Genomic DNA, 17394 nt, shown 5'->3' with positions numbered 1-17394 from the left:
CCTGTGATCATCCGGTCTGTATCTAGTAATGGGAAACTCTTTTCACGCCACTTCAATATCGAAGTGACATTTTCGTAGAGGGTTAGGATATCTTACGCAGCAGGTTAGGATAATTAACCTAGCAGGTTAGCAAAATGATTGTGTGTAACCTTTATTTAACTAGGCAAGTCAGTTAAGAACCCATTCTTATTCTTATTTACATGACGTCCTATGGTTAGGGCTAGGGTTAGCGAAAATGCTCTCCTAACATGCTAAGATAATCACTTTATATCGAAGTGGCGTTAAAAGAGTGTGTGCCATCTAGTTCCGAGTCTTTTGGCGGCAGCTGGTGGTTTATCACGGCAACTGGTTTGATACATTCACCTCTGAAGGTAAATAATGTACTTACATTCAGTAAACTTGCTCTGATTTGTCATCCTGAAGTTTCCAGAGATAAAATGTACCATAGTTGTGTTTGATAAAAAAATGTTTTATATTCAAATGTAGGAACTGGGTTCTACAGTTTGAACCCCTGCTGTCTCTGGCTCCACACCCAGCCATCTAGATGTGTGAAAGTCAGTGTATAAGCTAATGAGCCATCATGTATGGCATTCCTGGAAGTATGTAAACTTACATTTTGTATTACCATATCATGTGTGTATGTAATCTATAGTTATGTACTTAAATGTATCAATTGACCAATTTGGCACATTTGGGCAGACTTATTACAGTATTGCAGTGCTTCACTTGATCTATCTGAAACTTTGCGCGCACACTGCTGCCATCTAGTGGCCAGAATCTAAATTACGCCTAAACTGCAATATTATATTATGGCCTTTCTCTTGCATTTCAAAGATAAAAAATGAAAACATATGTTTTTTTGTTTGTATTATCTTTTACCAGATCTAATGTGTTRTTCTCCTACATTAATTTCACATTTCCACAAACTTCAAAGTGTTTCCTTTCAAATGGTATCAAGAATATGCATATCCTTGCTTCAGGTCTATAGCTAGTTAGATTTAGGTAGGTCATTTTAGGCTAAAATGGGAAAAAAGGTTTTGATCCTTAATAGGTTTACCGAGGCTGAAGCCCCTGTGCCCAGGCCCAAGAGGAAGCAAAACAACAACAACTGCCAACCACAGGAGGTCTCAGGAGCCTGCTTTCAATGAGTGTAGACAGCCTGCTGCTGCTCTGCTAATCATCAGATGGGGGAAGGAGAGGAGGTAGTGGGCCCATGTGGTTAACTGATTAATATATGATTTTAAATTAGTTGCATAATAAATAAATAAATGTGAATGGTGTGTGAGTGTGAGTCAGGGGCTGGGCCCAAGAGGCCAACATTTTTAAATACGTTATTTTTTAAATATTTTTAATCCAACCACAGGAGCCCGTTCTCTATGTTCAAAATACACAAGAGAGCATCATTTAGCCAAGATGATCAATAGTTTATAAAAAAAACTGTGGATGAAGTTTTATCACAAGCACATACTTTTGTATATATAGTGTACTTGTATGTGGTGTATTAAATCAAGAACACAGCCATGCAATCTCAATAAACAAACATTGGCAGTAGAATGGCCTTACTGAAGAACTCAGTGACTTTCAATGTGGCACTGTCATAGGATGCCACCTTTCCAACAAGTCAGTTCGTAAAACTTCTGCCCTGCTAGAGCTGCCCCAATCAACTGTAAGTGCTGTTATTTTGAAGTGGAAACGTCTAGGAGCAACAATGGCTCAATGGCTCAGCCACGAAGTGGTAGACTACACAAGCTCACAGAACTGGACCGATGAGTGCTGAAGCGCGTGGCGCATAAAAAATTGTCTGTCCTCGGTTGCAACACTCACTACTGAGTTCCAAACTGCTTCTGGAAGCAACATCAGCACAATAACTGTTTGTCGGAAACTTCATGAAATGGGTTTCCATGGCCAAGCAGCCACACACAAGCCTAAGATCACCATGCACAATGCCAAGCGTCGGCTGGAGTGGTATAAAGCTCGCCGCTATTGGACTCTGGAGCAGTGGAAACTAGTTCTCTGGAGTGATGAGTCACACTTCACCATCTGGCAGTCCGACGGACAAATCTGGTTTTGGCAGATGCCAGGAGAACGCTACCAGCCCGAATGCATACTGCCAACTGTAAAGTTTGGTGGAGGAGGAATAATGGTCTGGGGCTGTTTTTCATGGTTCGGGCTAGGCCCCTTAGTTCCAGTGAAGGGAAATATTAACGCTACAGCAGACAATTACATTCTAGATGATTCTGTGCTTCCAACTTTGTGGCAACAGTTTGGGGAAGGCCCTTTCCTGTTTCGGCATGACAATGCCCCCATGCACAGAGCAAGGTCCATACAGAAATGGTTTGTTGAGATCGGTGTGGAAGAACTGGCCTGCACAGAGCCCTGACCTCAACCCCATCGAACTCCTTTGGGATGTATTGGAACGGTGACTGTGAGCCAGGCCTAATCGCCCAACATCAGTTCCCGACCTAATGGAAGCAAGTTCCAATATCTAGTGGAAAGCCTTCTCAGAAGAGAGGAGGCTGTTATAGCAGCAAAAGGGGGACCAATCCATATTAATGCCCATGATTTTGSAATGAGATGTTCGACGAGCAGTTGTCCACATACTTTTGGTCATGTAGTGTTTCTGCCAAAATAAAGGAAACACCAACATAAAGTGTCTTAAAAGGGTGTTGGGCCACCACGAGCTGCCAGTACAGCTTCAATGCGCCTTGGCATAGCTTCTACAAGTGGACCTAAACCATGCCAGAAACATGCACACCATAACATATAATATTTATCCCTCATTTAGTCAAGCCCCGGGGCCTATGATTTCTTAATCCGTCCCGACTCCACTGTTTCAGTAATTGCAAAAGCATGCAGCAGTTGTAGGCTAAAAGGAGTGATAGTGCACTGGGCACAGATGTCAGTTCAACATCTACTTTTGATTTACATTTGGTTGATTGGTCAACTAACGTGAATTCAGTGTGAAATCAACCAAAAATGTTACCATATCATTGGATTTAGGTTAAAAGTAGGGTGAAAAAAAGGAAATTCCTTTCCATTGATTACATTTTGCACATCCAATGAGTTCTCCACGTTGATTCAACATCATCACATTTATTTTTTGATTGAAATGATGTGGAAACAACGTTGATTCAAACAGTTTTTGCCCAATGGGAGGCTACAGTTCAGTGAGGATAGGCTACTAGACCTCTCTGGGATGCATCAAGTCAGAGACCTCACCGCTCGTCCTTTGGAAACATCGCTTTGGGGGCGTTGTCATGGAAATCAAAGGACGTGTAGATGGATTTGACAAAGAAGGGGGCTTCAAAGGAACAAAAGCCAGTATGATACTAYTTCCAAAGGTGTCAGAAACATTAAAAGCGAATGTCCCTTGTATATCCCTCAAATGAAGACCGCGCTTCTCTTGGCACACCGATAACCTAATCTCCACAAAGTGCATTTTGCAATATGGTTGCTTTCTGTGAAGAACATCATTTTAAACCGAATCAGACACACATGCAACACAGTTTTGCGGCTTGAGCTATGCAGGCCTGAGTGACACGGAAAGTGCGCATCAGAGTGGAACACCATCCTTTGCGCTTGGGAGTAGGCTACCAAGATGGTCAACAAGGGGAATAAACTTCAGAGCCTGTCAAAAGGGTTTGTTCTGCTCAGCATAATGACACTCAAGACCAATGCCATCGAGACGGGTAAGGAGATGGAAGCTCAATTGTAAGATGTATTCCGTCGCCATTTCAACCACTTGTTTCCATTACGGTGACGCACTGCCTGGTGCGCATAATTTTGCCTATTTGTTGCTCCTGGCTTTCTCATTGCGCCACTGGGCTTTTGTCACTGAATAGGGTGTGTCTTTTTTGCGTCACTGTAATATATATTATATTCTTTACCAAATACCTGTTGATTTGAACTCTGCTTTCTAAAATAAATTGCCATTGAAACAGGCGCATACCGATGGATAAGAGAATAATGCATACAGGGGATGCCCATGGCGCCAGGGGTTAGGGCCGCAGCTGAACGGTCATTTGTGAATTTCTTAATTTGTGAAATAACAGTTTACACATGGGTTTGAATTATCTTTAATTCATGGAATATTTCTGGCTTTTTTGACAACCACCCTAAAATATTTTGTTCACTTATGTTGTATTCCACAGACATAGTCTACAGACTTTTGACATGTTTCTATGCTTTTATCATTATCAAACCGGATAATTGGGAAAGAAACATTATTTTATTATTGATTTATTGAGTGAACAGAAAATAATCATTATAAAAATAATTTTCTTAAGACGTGCAATTTCAGCTCATTCTCTATGGACTTGATTTTGGGGGGAATAACAGAACTATCGTTATAACTGGTAAAGTTCTATTTAATTCCGTGGTTATACCTTCACAAATGCAGAATTTGAATTTCAGTAATTGATTCAGTTACTTTAATATTGTCCCTAACCMTTCACCAAATTATTTAAGATAAATTACATATAATCCTTTAGGTCCAGCTTCGTTCAACGCTCAAATAAATACATGTTAGCTTTCAGTCATTGACATTAGGATAACACATGGATGTAACGTTGGGGCAGCTGCCGTTTTCAGAGGTATTGCTCACTACTGTGTGTGAGCGTGCATGGGAGTGTGTCATCAGGAGTTGCCCCATGCCTTCTTACTTGTCTTTTCCCTACTGGACTACAGTAGTACCAGAGCTGTTTATTTTTCAACTGTAAAATCTTTTATTGGGGACTCACTGTTCTGCTGTTGTCCATGTTTTGGACAGTGCTTCTCTTGCGGGCATCGTGTTTACCTGGGAGGTATTGTGGGACGGATTGTTTCCCGCCCTTGGAACATTCCAGGAGGTCAGCGCAGAAGGATCCAGGGGTTGCCTGGGGAAACAGAGCTAATAAAACCAGGAAGGGGTTGTAAATCTTCCCATTATATGTCTCACTGCCCAGAGTGGGTATCTGAAGCAGCAGTTCAGGTCCGGTTCTGGCTATTTGTTCCACCTAATCACCTGCAACGATCAGCTGTAGCCTACTCAGTTGTGTTTTATTTTATCTTAGTTTTTATTATTAATCTCATAATTTGATAAAGGTCAGTGACTCAATGGCACTTTGGAGAAACAGAGAAAGTAAATTATTTAAACATCACATCCTCACAAACAAGTAGTTTGTTCCTTCATGGTACTTCTACATCTGTTTGTTGTCCTCCAGTCAACGTGGTGGACTTCTGTGGCCAGAACATCCGGGGCAACGGGATGATTGTCAACTCACACCAGGAGTCCAAGAAGTACTACTTTGTCACCATGGGAACAGACTGCCACTTCACTATGCAGGCTGCCTCCCCCAAGGACAAGGTGCCCACCCCTAACCGCACCCAGCCCCCACCTCCCTTTTTGTGCTCCCTACACATGTATGCCCAATATCCCAAATCGACTCCTAGCCCTAGATCTTAGAGGATTGGATAAGTATATGCAATAAGATAATATTTCAACCTTGACTTCCCACACCTATCAAGTCCTTTCAGATCCAAGGGTTAGGGGCAAGGGGTCATTGAGTGATAATCCCAATATTTTACACATTATCTTCCTTGCAATGTCCGTCACCTAAACATGCCCCCCTTCCTTCTCTTCCCGTGAAGGTACAGTTCCACTTCCGCTTCTTCCTGGTCTACAGCCTGCTTCGTTTAGCACCCCAAAGTCCCACCTCCTTGTTCCCTGAGTCCCCCCGGGACCTCCGATTAGAGCCTTCGAATCCAGTGGTGGAGCCAAGGGACCCGTGTCATGCGGGGTCATACATTCAGTTCTATGATGGGCGGGACAAGAACTCGCCTCCAATTGGGCCACCGCTGTGTGGGAAGAGCCCACCCCGTCCGGTGCTGTCCACAGGGAATCACTTGACCCTGCGTCTGGTAACCCGCGGTACCCAGCCAAGAGTGGACTTTGTGGGGGACTTTACCTCCTTCAGACTGGGTGAGACACGTGGATGTTTGCCACATATTCATTAGTTGTAGTTTTATAGTCGTCTGACGTCGGTGTTGAAGTCTAACTCATCATTACAATCCTAGCCAACTCATAAGCTGTAGTTTGTGCAGTTTGTAACCAATCAAATGTACCACCTTGCTCTATCCGTTTTCAGGTTTTAACCAATCCGCGTGCAGCGGCGAACCTTATTTCCCGTGTCGCAATGGGAAGTGTATCCCCATGAGTCTGGTGTGTGACGACAAGGGCATTGATAACTGTGGGGACGGGAGCGACCTAGAGGATCACCTGCCCTCAGGGTGCAAAGTTCACTTAGGTAAGACACCTGTGCAGTTACCTGTTCAACAAGCCTTTAAAGGTGTTCTATGTGGCCCCCAAACACTTTTCAGACTCAGTCTCACTAATGTTACACTATTCCACAGTTTATACATTATATTTTGGTTTATTGGTTAGGGCAGCAGTAGAGAGGAAAGATAGAGGAGTGTGCTGAAATAGCAGTAACCGGGTTCGAACCCATGCTGCAGCGGTATATGTGCACCAGAGGCAGCGGCTTAGATTGCTAGACCACCCTAGGCCACCCAATTGTATTATTCTACTGCTCTTATATCCTGTACAACTCTTTTCCATATTGTTACTGTAAATTGGAATGTGTTCTCAGTCACCTTACTTACTAAAGGGAAGGTAAATAACACCTGTGTCCTCTCCTCAGCAGGTCAGCTGGCTCCAGGCCAAGCCACTCCCCCAGCAGTGACCCCAACCCCTCCTGTCTTAAATCCGCCAACTTTTCCCATGTCCACCTATAGGAACTGTGGCACTCCAGACGGCGTACCCAATCACGACTCAGTGACAGGTGAGTGACAACTGTTACAGGTGATGTAGGTTATTGTTTTCCTCTTGACCATCTAGGAGGTTGTTTTTATAAAAGGATCCGTTCCCAACACCCTTAGCGGCATTGGAAGAAAGCGGTTGTTTCTGGTTCTGGTTCTGGTTTTCAACCTAACTTCCGTTTCCCCTGAAAAACGGAAGTGGGGACTCTGTTCAGGTGTCTTTCTTTGCCTGCTACATTAGGTTAGTTCCCAAAGATTTAACCGGTTAAGTAAAGGTTAATAGAATAACAATCTCAACCAAAACTCAGTGTTTTACATGTAGTATATTTCACAGTGGCTTTTCTAAAAGATCCCTTATTTCTTAACTGCTGGGTAAGATACTTTTTGGGAGCATAGATCAGTGTAGGGGTATTGTACAGTATGTGTCTGTAAACTCTATTTGGGAACCTAATTCAAATGCAAAGCATATCTATGATAGGGGGCATAAAACTAATTGGGCTGCCAATAGGTATTTATTTAAACTTTAACGGTTGTAAACCAATAAAGTGTGATGGCTTCTCAGTGGCAAACCACCAGATATCCAATTCAACTGTCTAAGGGGAGAAAAATGTCTGTGGAATTTGCCAGTCGTGTTAACAGGACATGTGTGTGTGGTTTTTTTTCTGCCTAAATTAAGGGATGATTGAATCATCATTGAATACAAGTAAAAGTATTTTCTGTGATTTGGCAACAAAGCATTCTGATGTTTTTACTATTCAAACTTACTATCCTTTTACTATCTTTGGGATCGAACCCAAGGCTGTAATGGCGCCTCAGCACTGCAATGCAGTGCCTTAGATCGCTGCACCCCACCCCCCTTTCTCTGAGTTACAGTATGTTCACCAAGGGTGACAAAAAAACTCTTGACCGGATAAATAGGTCCTAAACCAATTTAGAACTGGACCAGAGAGGCCAACCCACCTCTCCAATCTGTCCAGAAGGACATCATGGTCAACAGTGTTGAATGCTGCACTTAAATCTAAGAGTACAGAGAGCTGTTTGGCATCTGTGTTGGCTCTTAGATAATTTACCACTTTAACTAAGGCTGTCTCTGTACTGTAGTGGGCCTGAAAACCAGATTAGATTTTTTCTCAAATACAGTTGGCACTTAAAATATAATTTTGCTGTTTGAAAACACATTTCTCCAGAATTTTGCTTAAGAATGGAAGGTTGGAGATTGGCCAAAAATTGCACGCAGACCCCATTGCTAACTGTACTCTACTCTCACCCCTCCACACTCCCCCAGACTCTCCACCCTACCTGTCCCTGCTGGCGCTCTTCATCACCCTGGGTGTGATAGCTGGTTTGGTCCTGCTGTGTTGGTGCTGCTGGTCTCCAGGCTGGTTCCTCTGGAGGATCATTGTCTGCCACTTCCTACCCTGCTGTAACTCAGCCTGTGCCTTCTGCAAGCTCTGTGCCCGAAGCTGTTCTCAGAACAAGGAGCACCGACTGGCTAAGGTTTCACCACAAGGACAGGTCACAACCAACACCACAGCCACGGCTAGCGCCACTAGTGTCGCTGTGTAGGGGGTCGCTATATAGCGTAGGACTGTTATCGCTATGTAGGGTAACCACCATGATGGCTAACAGTGAGACAGATGGACTCATGGACATGATGACCCAGATTTCATGTTCTAGACTGATGGACTGAGATGAGACTCATCTTTTTGCTAGTTTACAAGAATGTCATGGAAGAAGGGGTACTGCAGGGTGTACGTTTGCATTTTCAGTGGAAATGAGACAGTGTCATTATCTTCTCCCCACATTTGGACAGTTCTTAAAATGGGGAGAGGCTTCACTTTTGAATGTTTCACTCACTGTATGATCCTTTTTTGTTGTTGCTTTAAAAAATAAATGACTGGCGCTAAATCCGCTACACTCAAATTAGTATGATTTGTTTTTGCCTTAAGTAATCTTCTGTCTTGAGTAACCATACCAAACGTAACATAAGGACGATGGTTTGTCGGGTGGATGGGTAAGCGTATAACGTAAACGTCAGCAACCCAAAGATTACGTGTTTGAATCTCATCATGGACAACTTTAACATTTAAGCTAATTAGCCACTTTTCAACTTCTGTCTACTTTGTAGTTACATTGCAACTACTTAGTATGTTAGCTAACCCTTCCCCTAACCTTAACTCTTTAAACTAACTCCTAGCCTTAACCCCTAACCCTAATCCCTAGCCTAGCTAACGTTAGCCACCTAGCTAACGTTAGCCAAAACAACTTGTAAATCTTAACATATCATACGTATTTAACATTTGTAACATATTGTATGAATTGCAATTCGTAACATATCATACAAGTTGTAATTTGTAAAATATGACACGAAATGGATGATGGACAACCACAAATGAATACCAAACGGAACATATCATACTAAATTGAGTGTCCTGGATTTTAATTTACAGGTTTTACAGAGTCCAGGTTTCTTCTTCGGACTATTTTGTATTTAAATGTGCTAGTCGACCAACGTAGGAGGTTATTTTCTGAATGTAGCGTAACCCAGGTTCACCTATTCAATTCTATCAAGTTTGGCATAAGACTCCTAGTTACAAAAGCATGAGAAATTCCACTCCCCTCAACCTGCTCCCACTGAAATGTTATCTTCCCACAYGTGTAAGCCCGTTACTCAGCAGGGACTCACTCCATCTGCTGAAAAATACATTGTTTTGCTGCGGGCAACCATACATACTGTATGTCACACTCATGTCTGCCATGTAAACTCATCCTGCCTAGATTGAGTAGACACATAACCTTTCTTGGGTTTCSCGCTTTGCTTGTTGTGTAACTAGATTACACAGTGCCCCCACCTTTGTCTTTTGAGTGATTTGGAGAGGTGCTCTCGAGGCTTCTTAAGGATGACACATGCTTGACTAAATGCTGAGTTTTTCTCTTCTGAGTTGCCAAGTGACAATTGAAGCTATGGTCCCGTCAACCWCTCAAACTCTCTCTCGCTCTCCCTCTCTTTCTTAGAGACTTAAGATACACGGATATGCCTGACACTTTATTCACGAGGTCATGAACTAAGCTGGAAGAGATGACAATGAACAACAGGTGCATTAGTATAATTTTATACACTAGGGCGTTTCCCTAACTTTCAGATATGATACCATAAAAGACGTGTTCTCAACACCACAAACAAGAGGACATAGGCGTTTGATTGTGTCACACAGCCAAAATGATTTGTGTCCCTAGAACTACTTTGTAAATACATTCTTTCCCATAGATGTTTCAAATGTTTCTATGTATTCAGAATGCTAAAGTGATTTCTACCACTACCTTTGTATTATTGACAACCTCCATATTCAAAAGCAAAGTGTGTTTGCTTATAGTCAGTCGTATGTTTGTCTGAAATGTCATTATCTATTTTTCACACTTTTGTTTAAGTTTATACTTTATTTCTCATGATATTTCCACAGACAACTAAGAAATTGTTCATGTAATCACCACTGCCTGATATACACTGAGTGTATAAAACATTAGGAACAATTGCTTTTTCCATGTCACAGATTGACCAGGTGAATCCTATGCTCCCTTATTGATGTCACTTATCAAGGCGAGACCCAAATGCAGACACAGGAGGCAGATGGTTGGAGTCTTACAACGTTTATTAATCCAATGGGGTAGGCAAGAGAATGGTCGTGGACAGGCAAAAAGATCAAAACCAGATCAGAATCCAGAAGGTACAGAGTGGCAGACAGGCTCGTGGTCAAGGCAGGCAGAATGGTCAGGCAGGCGGGTACAAAGTCCAGAAACAGGTAAGGGTCAAAACCGGGAGGACTAGAAAAATGAGAATGCAAAAAGCAGGAGAACGGGAAAACTGCTGGTTGACTTCAAAACATACAAGACGAACTAGCACAGAGAGACAGGAAACACAGGGATAAATACACTGGGGAAAATAAGCGACACCTGGAGGGGTGGAGACAATAACGAGGACAGGTGACACAGATCAAGGTGTGACAGTTACTTGTTAAATCCACTTCCATCAGTGTAGATGAAGGGAAGGAGACAGTTTAAAGAAGGATGTTTAAGCCTTGAAACAATTGAGACATGGATTGGGTGTGTGCCATTCAGCAGGTGAATGGGCAAGACAAAAGATTTAAGTGCCTTTGAACAGGGTATGGTAATAGGTGCCAGGTGCACCGGTTTGTGTCAAGAACTGCAACGCTGCTGGGTTTTTCATGCTCAACAGTTTCACTTGTGTATCAAGAATGATCCACCACCAAAGGACATCCAGCTAACTTGACACAACTGTGGGAAGCATTGGAGTCAACATGGGCCAGCATCCCTGTGGAACGCTTTCAACACCTTGTAGAGTCCAGCCCCAAAGAATTGAGGCTGTTCTGAAGGCAAAGGAGGAGGGCGGTGGTGCAACTCAATATTAGGAAGGTGTTCTTAATGTTTTGTACACTTAGTGTATGTAAATATATGTTTGACAATATTAAACATAGAACAATGAAGATGGATTCGACATTGTCACATTATATACTGTAGACAAATATTATTTTTTTTATAAAATGTACAAATACTTTGATATTTGGCAGAATATGACACAATAAGACAATGCATTAACTTTGACTGGTCACTTTATCTTTCCTCCTTTCTCCCTCTCTGTTTCTGTTATAAAACGAGTATAGGTAGGGTATTCATCTGGAGCAGAATATAATTGCTGCCTGGTTGGTTGTTCATCCTCTGAGAGCCTTGTTGACAATGGGAAGAGCTTGGCAAGGTCTCACAWGCGTCAAACTGTGTCTGTTGCCTCTGTTACTACTGGCAACCTTTCAGAGCAAATCCCTCCCCTTCTACAAAGAGAATCCTCTGTTTGAATGGTGTTTAATCCCTACCTCTCTATACTCTACAGCCTGACTTTGATTCTGGGTTTATTGTTCTCTTGGTGAAACATGACTTCTCGATTAGATGTTTTTTTCAAAATGATTATTAATTGTTTGAGTGTTCCCAAGCCAATTTGTGCTAGGGACTCAGAGTCTAGAAAAATCATAGTTCTTGGTCCCACATTAATCCCAGCTCCATCAGGCTTTTTAGTTCTGAGTAAAACAAGCCTGTTTTGCAGCTCAGGGACAATTCTACAATACCTCTCCTGATTCAGGGCACCTCCAGCTATTAATGTGTCATGTCTGTCCTAGTGATAGCCAAACATTATTATTAGAGACATTTACATAGGAGGAGGAACCCATATTTCTCTCTGTTCAGCTCGGTCTGGTTTTTGGTCTCAATCACGTTTATGTGATTATCTTTGAGCTAAAGGTGTCACATTGTTTGTTCGGTATCTCAGTCGTCCAAGCCACAGGAAGTGTCATCTATGATTCACCCCCACAGCGCTGTGACCCTATTAAACTAGGCCAGGCATAAATGGTCTCTGGTTTTAGTGGGGAAAGGTAAACACACTGAACCCAATGGCATAATACTGTATCTTCGTGTTGCAGGGAAGACTAGACTTTTCAGTCGAGCCCCTCATAAGAGTGATGATTGTCTGCATACAATGGAAATAATAATGGATTTGCATTTATAAAGCACTTTACACAAGGTCTCAATGCGCTTTACACTGTAAGGGTAAGGCAGGGGTGACCTCATCCAAGACTAATGTGTAGAACCAACCAGGATGATGGCCGGCAGACATAGTATAAGGATATTGTGAGATTTAGTTGCTTCACAAAAATTGTTTTCTGTCTCATGCGGCAAATGGAATGAAATCCATTGAATCCTGGATATCTAGATTTTAACTGGATGCCATGTTGCACATGTTTAGCTCATTCAAGTCTTAATAGAAACCATACAACACCAGAAGTTACCGTCTTACTCACAAAGACAAATCAAATGTTACCCATAGCCTCCCTGTATAGACTTTCCTGTGCACTGTCCTCTGCCAAGGCTTCTGTGCCTTTATGGCAAGATCTTAATTTGAGCCAGTTTACGTGCTACAGCAGAAAAATAATCCTGAAGCAACAGGAAATGTGGATTATAATTAATGGACATTTTTGTAAGGGTTGATATAATTTTGGAAAGGGAAAAACAAGTCTGAAATTTCTAAGTGGAAATTACACATTTCAGAAGCCTTTTTAAACACACACTACAAGTTTTACATTTACTGCATTGCAACAGGGTGATCAAATTAAGATCCTACATCTGTACAATAGGTAGAGACTTACTCTGCAAATGCAGGGGTCGCTGATACAACCCCCTCCTTGCCTGTTCCCCTTCCATAGCTACACCTGTAAGACCCCTTTGGGAATGCATGCTTCATTCACTACYACTCTCTTGAAGCAGCTTCTTAGAGATTTGACAAAGGCGAGATTTAAAAAATAAATAGGATTGTTACATTTCTTTCACTTATCCAATCACGTCTAGTTCAATGATTGCTCAAGGGGTGGAGGTAGCAGGAAGGAAGAATCCCAATTGGAATCTTTATTATAGGCTACATTCGGGCCCCTTTGCTTACCCAGTATGAAGGCGCCCTCTAGTGGATCCTGACATGATGCAAGAATATTCAAAAGAAAGGTAACCACTGTAGGCTACTAAACCTATGATAGGTCTACTCATTTTGGTTTTACAATGCTGGTCGTGAATGTGTTTATGTTTGGGTGCTTATAAATAATATATCCAGTATATCTCTCTCAGAAAAGACCATCTATAGACATTGTAAATAAAAATATGAATTTATTGAGTAGGAAAAACATCTAATATATTTACAGCATTGACATAGCACACAACAAAATCTAAATGTAACACAATTGGCACCATGGATGTAGTGGAGAATGAGATAGCAGGGCTGCGGCTGTGCAGTCAACGCCCTATCTCTCATTATCTGATAGTGAGAGTCGGACAGCTGCTCTTTCGCCGGCTATTTCGACCCGGGACTCAAATTTCAGCTTGGAGCTTCCAACTGACGCGTCAATTTAGGCTACCCAAAGCAGCGCAGCAAAGCGCAGCTCAACAGAGTCAACTCGTTTTTCTGTTGACTGTTTGAGGTTGCCAATCATCCCACTGGGCACACATTGTGAGAAACAATGTGAGAAAAAGCATTACAATCAACGTTGTTTCCATGTCGTGGAATAGACGTTGAATTGACGTCTGTGCCCAGTGCGATTCCTCTTGTGAAGCTTTTTCGAGTGCGTATGTAGCGCACCGTATTTGGCGTGGCAAGGACTATACAGTTCCTTAATAATTGTGTAGGCTAACAGCGTTTTGGCGCTGGCCCGGTTTTTACGAGGCGTGCAGTCGGTTGGCTGCACCTGCGCTTCTATGCGCTCCCGTGGCCTGCTGTAGCTTCCTGGGTATGGTGATCTGCTCTGGGGCCGAAACTGTTGCCACCTCCTCCTGTCTCCTTCTCTCCTCCGTCTCGAGTGCCCTCTGCTCCCGAGCCATCAACTGAACGAGCTCTGCGTCCAGCGGCTCTTCGGAGGAGAAGGACTGGCAGACGGTTTCCACCAGGCCCAGAACCATGCCCAAGAAGGCCACCACGGTGCCCACAAGGTACACCTTCAGCATACGGCGGCTAGGCTTTTGCGCCAGCATCTCCTTGGCGAAAGGGATGATTTCGTGCATGGTCTCCATTTCTGTTGGATTATGTGGTCTGAATTTGACTGGGGAGAGAAGGGAAGCGTTTTACAATCACCTTTTATGCGTGCAGTTGTAAATTGTAACAAATAGGCCTAAGCACTTTTCATGTCACAACAATGTGAGAAAAAGCATTACAATCACGTGCAATGGTAGGCTACTTACTGTATTAAAGTAATTTATCTTGTCCTTTTCTGGATATTCGATGAATTTGTTCTGTGTCGCTTGAGCACACTTTCGGAGCTTCTCATTTATAAAGACTTGGTTATTTTCATCCACGCCCACTCAGTGACGCTTTATGAATATTCAGTGAGCACAAGCTCACTGAAGGAGCATGGAGCATAGGTTATTATTATTGTGCAATTGCCATCTTCAATAGGCTACCTTGTCGTTTATCTACTGTAAAATAAAGGCTTACCAAATCTATATAGAGCAGAATTAAAATATATACAACATAATTCAACAAAATATTGTACATGTGAAAATTATAAATTGTTATTCTGTATAGAATTGTTAGGCTTGACGACACCTGTTGGCCATAGCCAGCATTCAAGATGCTGAGATCAGACAGTCTGAATTAAGTCAAAGGCCGTATAAACCCAGTCACCGTCCTGTCATGATCATTATATTTGCAGATACTGTGAACTCTGTCTGTACTGACACACACACACACACACACATGCAAACTCTTCCTGAGCAAACTGTGACTAATTTGATGATCTTATTATTGCATGAATTTGACTGGACCAGTCATACATAATTCCATATGAATTTGAGACAGATGATGTGAGAATTGGAAATCAGAGATGTGAAAAATACGAGGACTCTTGGCCAGTGTTAATAAGCTTGTGAGAGTGAAGGGTTTTTTCTCACTTCACCACTGTTTACAGACAAAAGGAGTTTGTCGAARGTTTAATGAAGGCCTTGTATTAGTGGCCATTTACACTCGTCATTTTGGAATTAGCGGGTACACACAGCTGTTTCAGATGAGTAGATAATGGACCCAATTTGACAGTGTACTCCCTCACCTGACCCCTCAACCTTGCTCACATACACAGTAATACACACCCACACTGATGAGGCATTGTAACGATTGTTCTCCTCCTCGTCTGAGGAGGAGCAGGGATCGGACCAAAACGCAGCTTTTGTGGAGTACATAATGAATTTATTCAAACAAGACGAACACGAAGCACACTTGAATAAATTACAAAATAACAAAAACGACGTAGACCGACCTGGACATGAGAACTTACATAACACGAAGAACGCACGAACAGGAACAGACTAAACAAACGAAACAGTCCCGTGTGGTACATACACAGACACGGAAGACAATCACCCACCAACAAACGGTGTGAACAGCCTACCTTAATATGGTTCTCAATCAGAGGAAACGTCAAACACCTGCCCCTGATTGAGAACCATATAAGGCTAATTAACAATGAACCTAAACAAGAAACAAATAACACAGATTGCCCACCCAGCTCACGTCCTGACCAACTAAACAAAGCTAAACAAAGGAAAATAAGGTCAGGAACGTGACAGTACCCCCCCCCCCCCCCCCCCCCAAATGCGGACTCCGGCCGCAAAACTGAACCTATAGGGGAGGGTCTGGGTGGGCATCTGTCCATGGTGGCGGCTCTGGCTCTGGACGTTGTCCACCCCCCATAGTCAATCCCCGCTTCCGTAGCCTCCCTCCAATGGCCACCCTCCAAATTAACCCACCTGGATTAAGGGACAGCACCGGACTAAGGGACAGCACCGGACTAAGGGGCAACACCGGGATGAGGGGTAGCACCGGACTGAGGGGCAGCTCCGACTGAGGGGCAGCTCCGGACTGAGGGGCAGCTCCGGACTGTCTAACGACTCTGGCTGGTCCTGGCTGTCTAACGACTCTGGCTGGTCTGGCTGGCTGACGGCTCCGGCTGCTCATGGCTGGCGGAAGGCTCCGGCTGGTCATGGCTGGCGGAAGGCTCCGGCTGCTCATGGCTGGCGGAAGGCTCCGGCTGCTCATGGCTGGCGGAAGGCTCCGGCTGGTCATGGCTGGCGGAAGGCTCCGGCTGGTCATGGCTGACGGAAGGCTCCGGCTGGTCATGGCTGGCGGAAGGCTCCGGCTGCTCATGGCTGGCGGAAGGCTCCGGCTGCTCATGGCTGGCGGAAGGCTCGGCTGGTCATGGCTGGCGGAAGGCTCCGGCTGCTCCTGGCTGGCGGAAGGCTCCGGCTGCTCCTGGCTGGCGGAAGGCTCCGGCTGCTCTGGCTGGCGGAAGGCTCCGGTGCTCCTGGCTGGCGGAAGGCTCCGGCTGCTCTGCTGGCGGAAGGCTCCGGCGGCTCCTGTCTGGCGGACGGCTCCGGCGGCTCCTGTCTGGCGGACGGCTCCGGCGGCTCCTGTCTGGCGGACGGCTCCGGCGGCTCCTGTCTGGCGGACGGCTCCGGCGGCTCCTGTCTGGCGGACGGCTCCGGCGGCTCCTGTCTGGCGGACGGCTCTGGCGGCTCCTGACTGACGGGCGGCTTTGAAGGCTCAGGACAGACGGGCAGCGCAGGCGGCGCTTGGCAGACGGACAGCTCAGACGGCGTTGGGCAGACGGGCAGTTCAGGCGCCGCTGGGCAGACGGCAGACTCTGGCCGGCTGAGGTGCACTGTAGGCCTGGTGCGTGGTGCCGGAACTGGAGGAACCGGGCTAAGGACACGCACCATAGGGAATGCGTGGAGGAGGAACAGGGCTCTGGAGACGCACAGGAGGCTTGGTGCGTGGTGCCGGAACTGGTGGTACCGGGCTGGAGACACGCACCATAGGGCTAGTGCGTGGAGGAGGAACAGTGCTCTGGAGACACACAGGAAGCCTGGTGCGTGGTGTTGGCACTGGTGGTACTGGGCTGGGGCGGGGAGGTGGCGCCGGATATACCGGACCGTGCAGGCGTACTGGCTCCCTTGAGCACCGAGCCTGCCCAACCTTACCTGATTGTATGCTCCCCGTAGCCCGAC

The 17394-nt window shown here is 44.6% G+C and overlaps 2 protein-coding genes across 5 annotated transcripts; one reads left to right on the top strand and one right to left on the bottom strand.

Moving 5' to 3' along the window:
• The first annotated feature begins 26 nt into the window (after window positions 1-26).
• LOC111970373 (low-density lipoprotein receptor class A domain-containing protein 2-like) lies at window positions 27-11297 on the top strand. 4 transcript variants are annotated; one of them, XM_070445730.1, is made up of 7 exons: window positions 27-371; window positions 487-599; window positions 5202-5344; window positions 5629-5959; window positions 6126-6284; window positions 6678-6818; window positions 8081-11297. In XM_070445730.1, exons 2-7 carry the CDS (start codon window positions 581-583, stop codon window positions 8359-8361), a joined length of 1074 nt encoding a protein of 357 aa, XP_070301831.1. In that variant the 5' UTR covers window positions 27-371; window positions 487-580; the 3' UTR covers window positions 8362-11297. The 4 variants fall into 4 exon arrangements, with proteins under 4 accessions (XP_070301831.1, XP_023852840.1, XP_023852838.1 ...); XM_023997072.3 differs by lacking the exon at window positions 487-599; XM_023997070.2 differs by lacking the exons at window positions 27-371; window positions 487-599 and adding an exon at window positions 3140-3689 and having other exon boundaries at window positions 6681-6818.
• Window positions 11298-13492: 2195 nt separating this feature from the next.
• On the bottom strand, window positions 13493-14687 carry LOC111970652 (G0/G1 switch protein 2). Its single transcript, XM_023997452.2, has 2 exons — window positions 14578-14687; window positions 13493-14438 (listed from the first exon to the last, which is right to left on the bottom strand). Exon 2 carries the CDS (start codon window positions 14407-14409, stop codon window positions 14059-14061), a length of 351 nt encoding a protein of 116 aa, XP_023853220.1. The 5' UTR covers window positions 14410-14438; window positions 14578-14687; the 3' UTR covers window positions 13493-14058.
• Between the last annotated feature and the right edge of the window lie 2707 nt (window positions 14688-17394).

Source organism: Salvelinus sp. IW2-2015, linkage group LG11, assembly GCF_002910315.2.
Source record: "Salvelinus sp. IW2-2015 linkage group LG11, ASM291031v2, whole genome shotgun sequence".
Taxonomy (NCBI): domain Eukaryota; kingdom Metazoa; phylum Chordata; class Actinopteri; order Salmoniformes; family Salmonidae; genus Salvelinus; species Salvelinus sp. IW2-2015.
This window is presented reverse-complemented; position numbering and strand designations above follow the sequence as displayed.

What these genes read in the sequence shown, in the direction of transcription:
- LOC111970373 (XM_023997069.2), top strand. Translation starts at nt 3,599, where the DNA reads ATGGTCAACAAGGGGAATAAACTTCAGAGCCTGTCAAAAGGGTTTGTT. An exon ending in GACCAATGCCATCGAGACGG is followed by an intron (nt 3,690 to 5,201) that starts GTAAGGAGATGG and finishes GTTGTCCTCCAG; the next exon opens with TCAACGTGGTGGACTTCTGT. An exon ending in CAATCACGACTCAGTGACAG is followed by an intron (nt 6,819 to 8,080) that starts GTGAGTGACAAC and finishes ACACTCCCCCAG; the next exon opens with ACTCTCCACCCTACCTGTCC.
- LOC111970652 (XM_023997452.2), bottom strand. Translation starts at nt 14,409, where the DNA reads ATGGAGACCATGCACGAAATCATCCCTTTCGCCAAGGAGATGCTGGCG.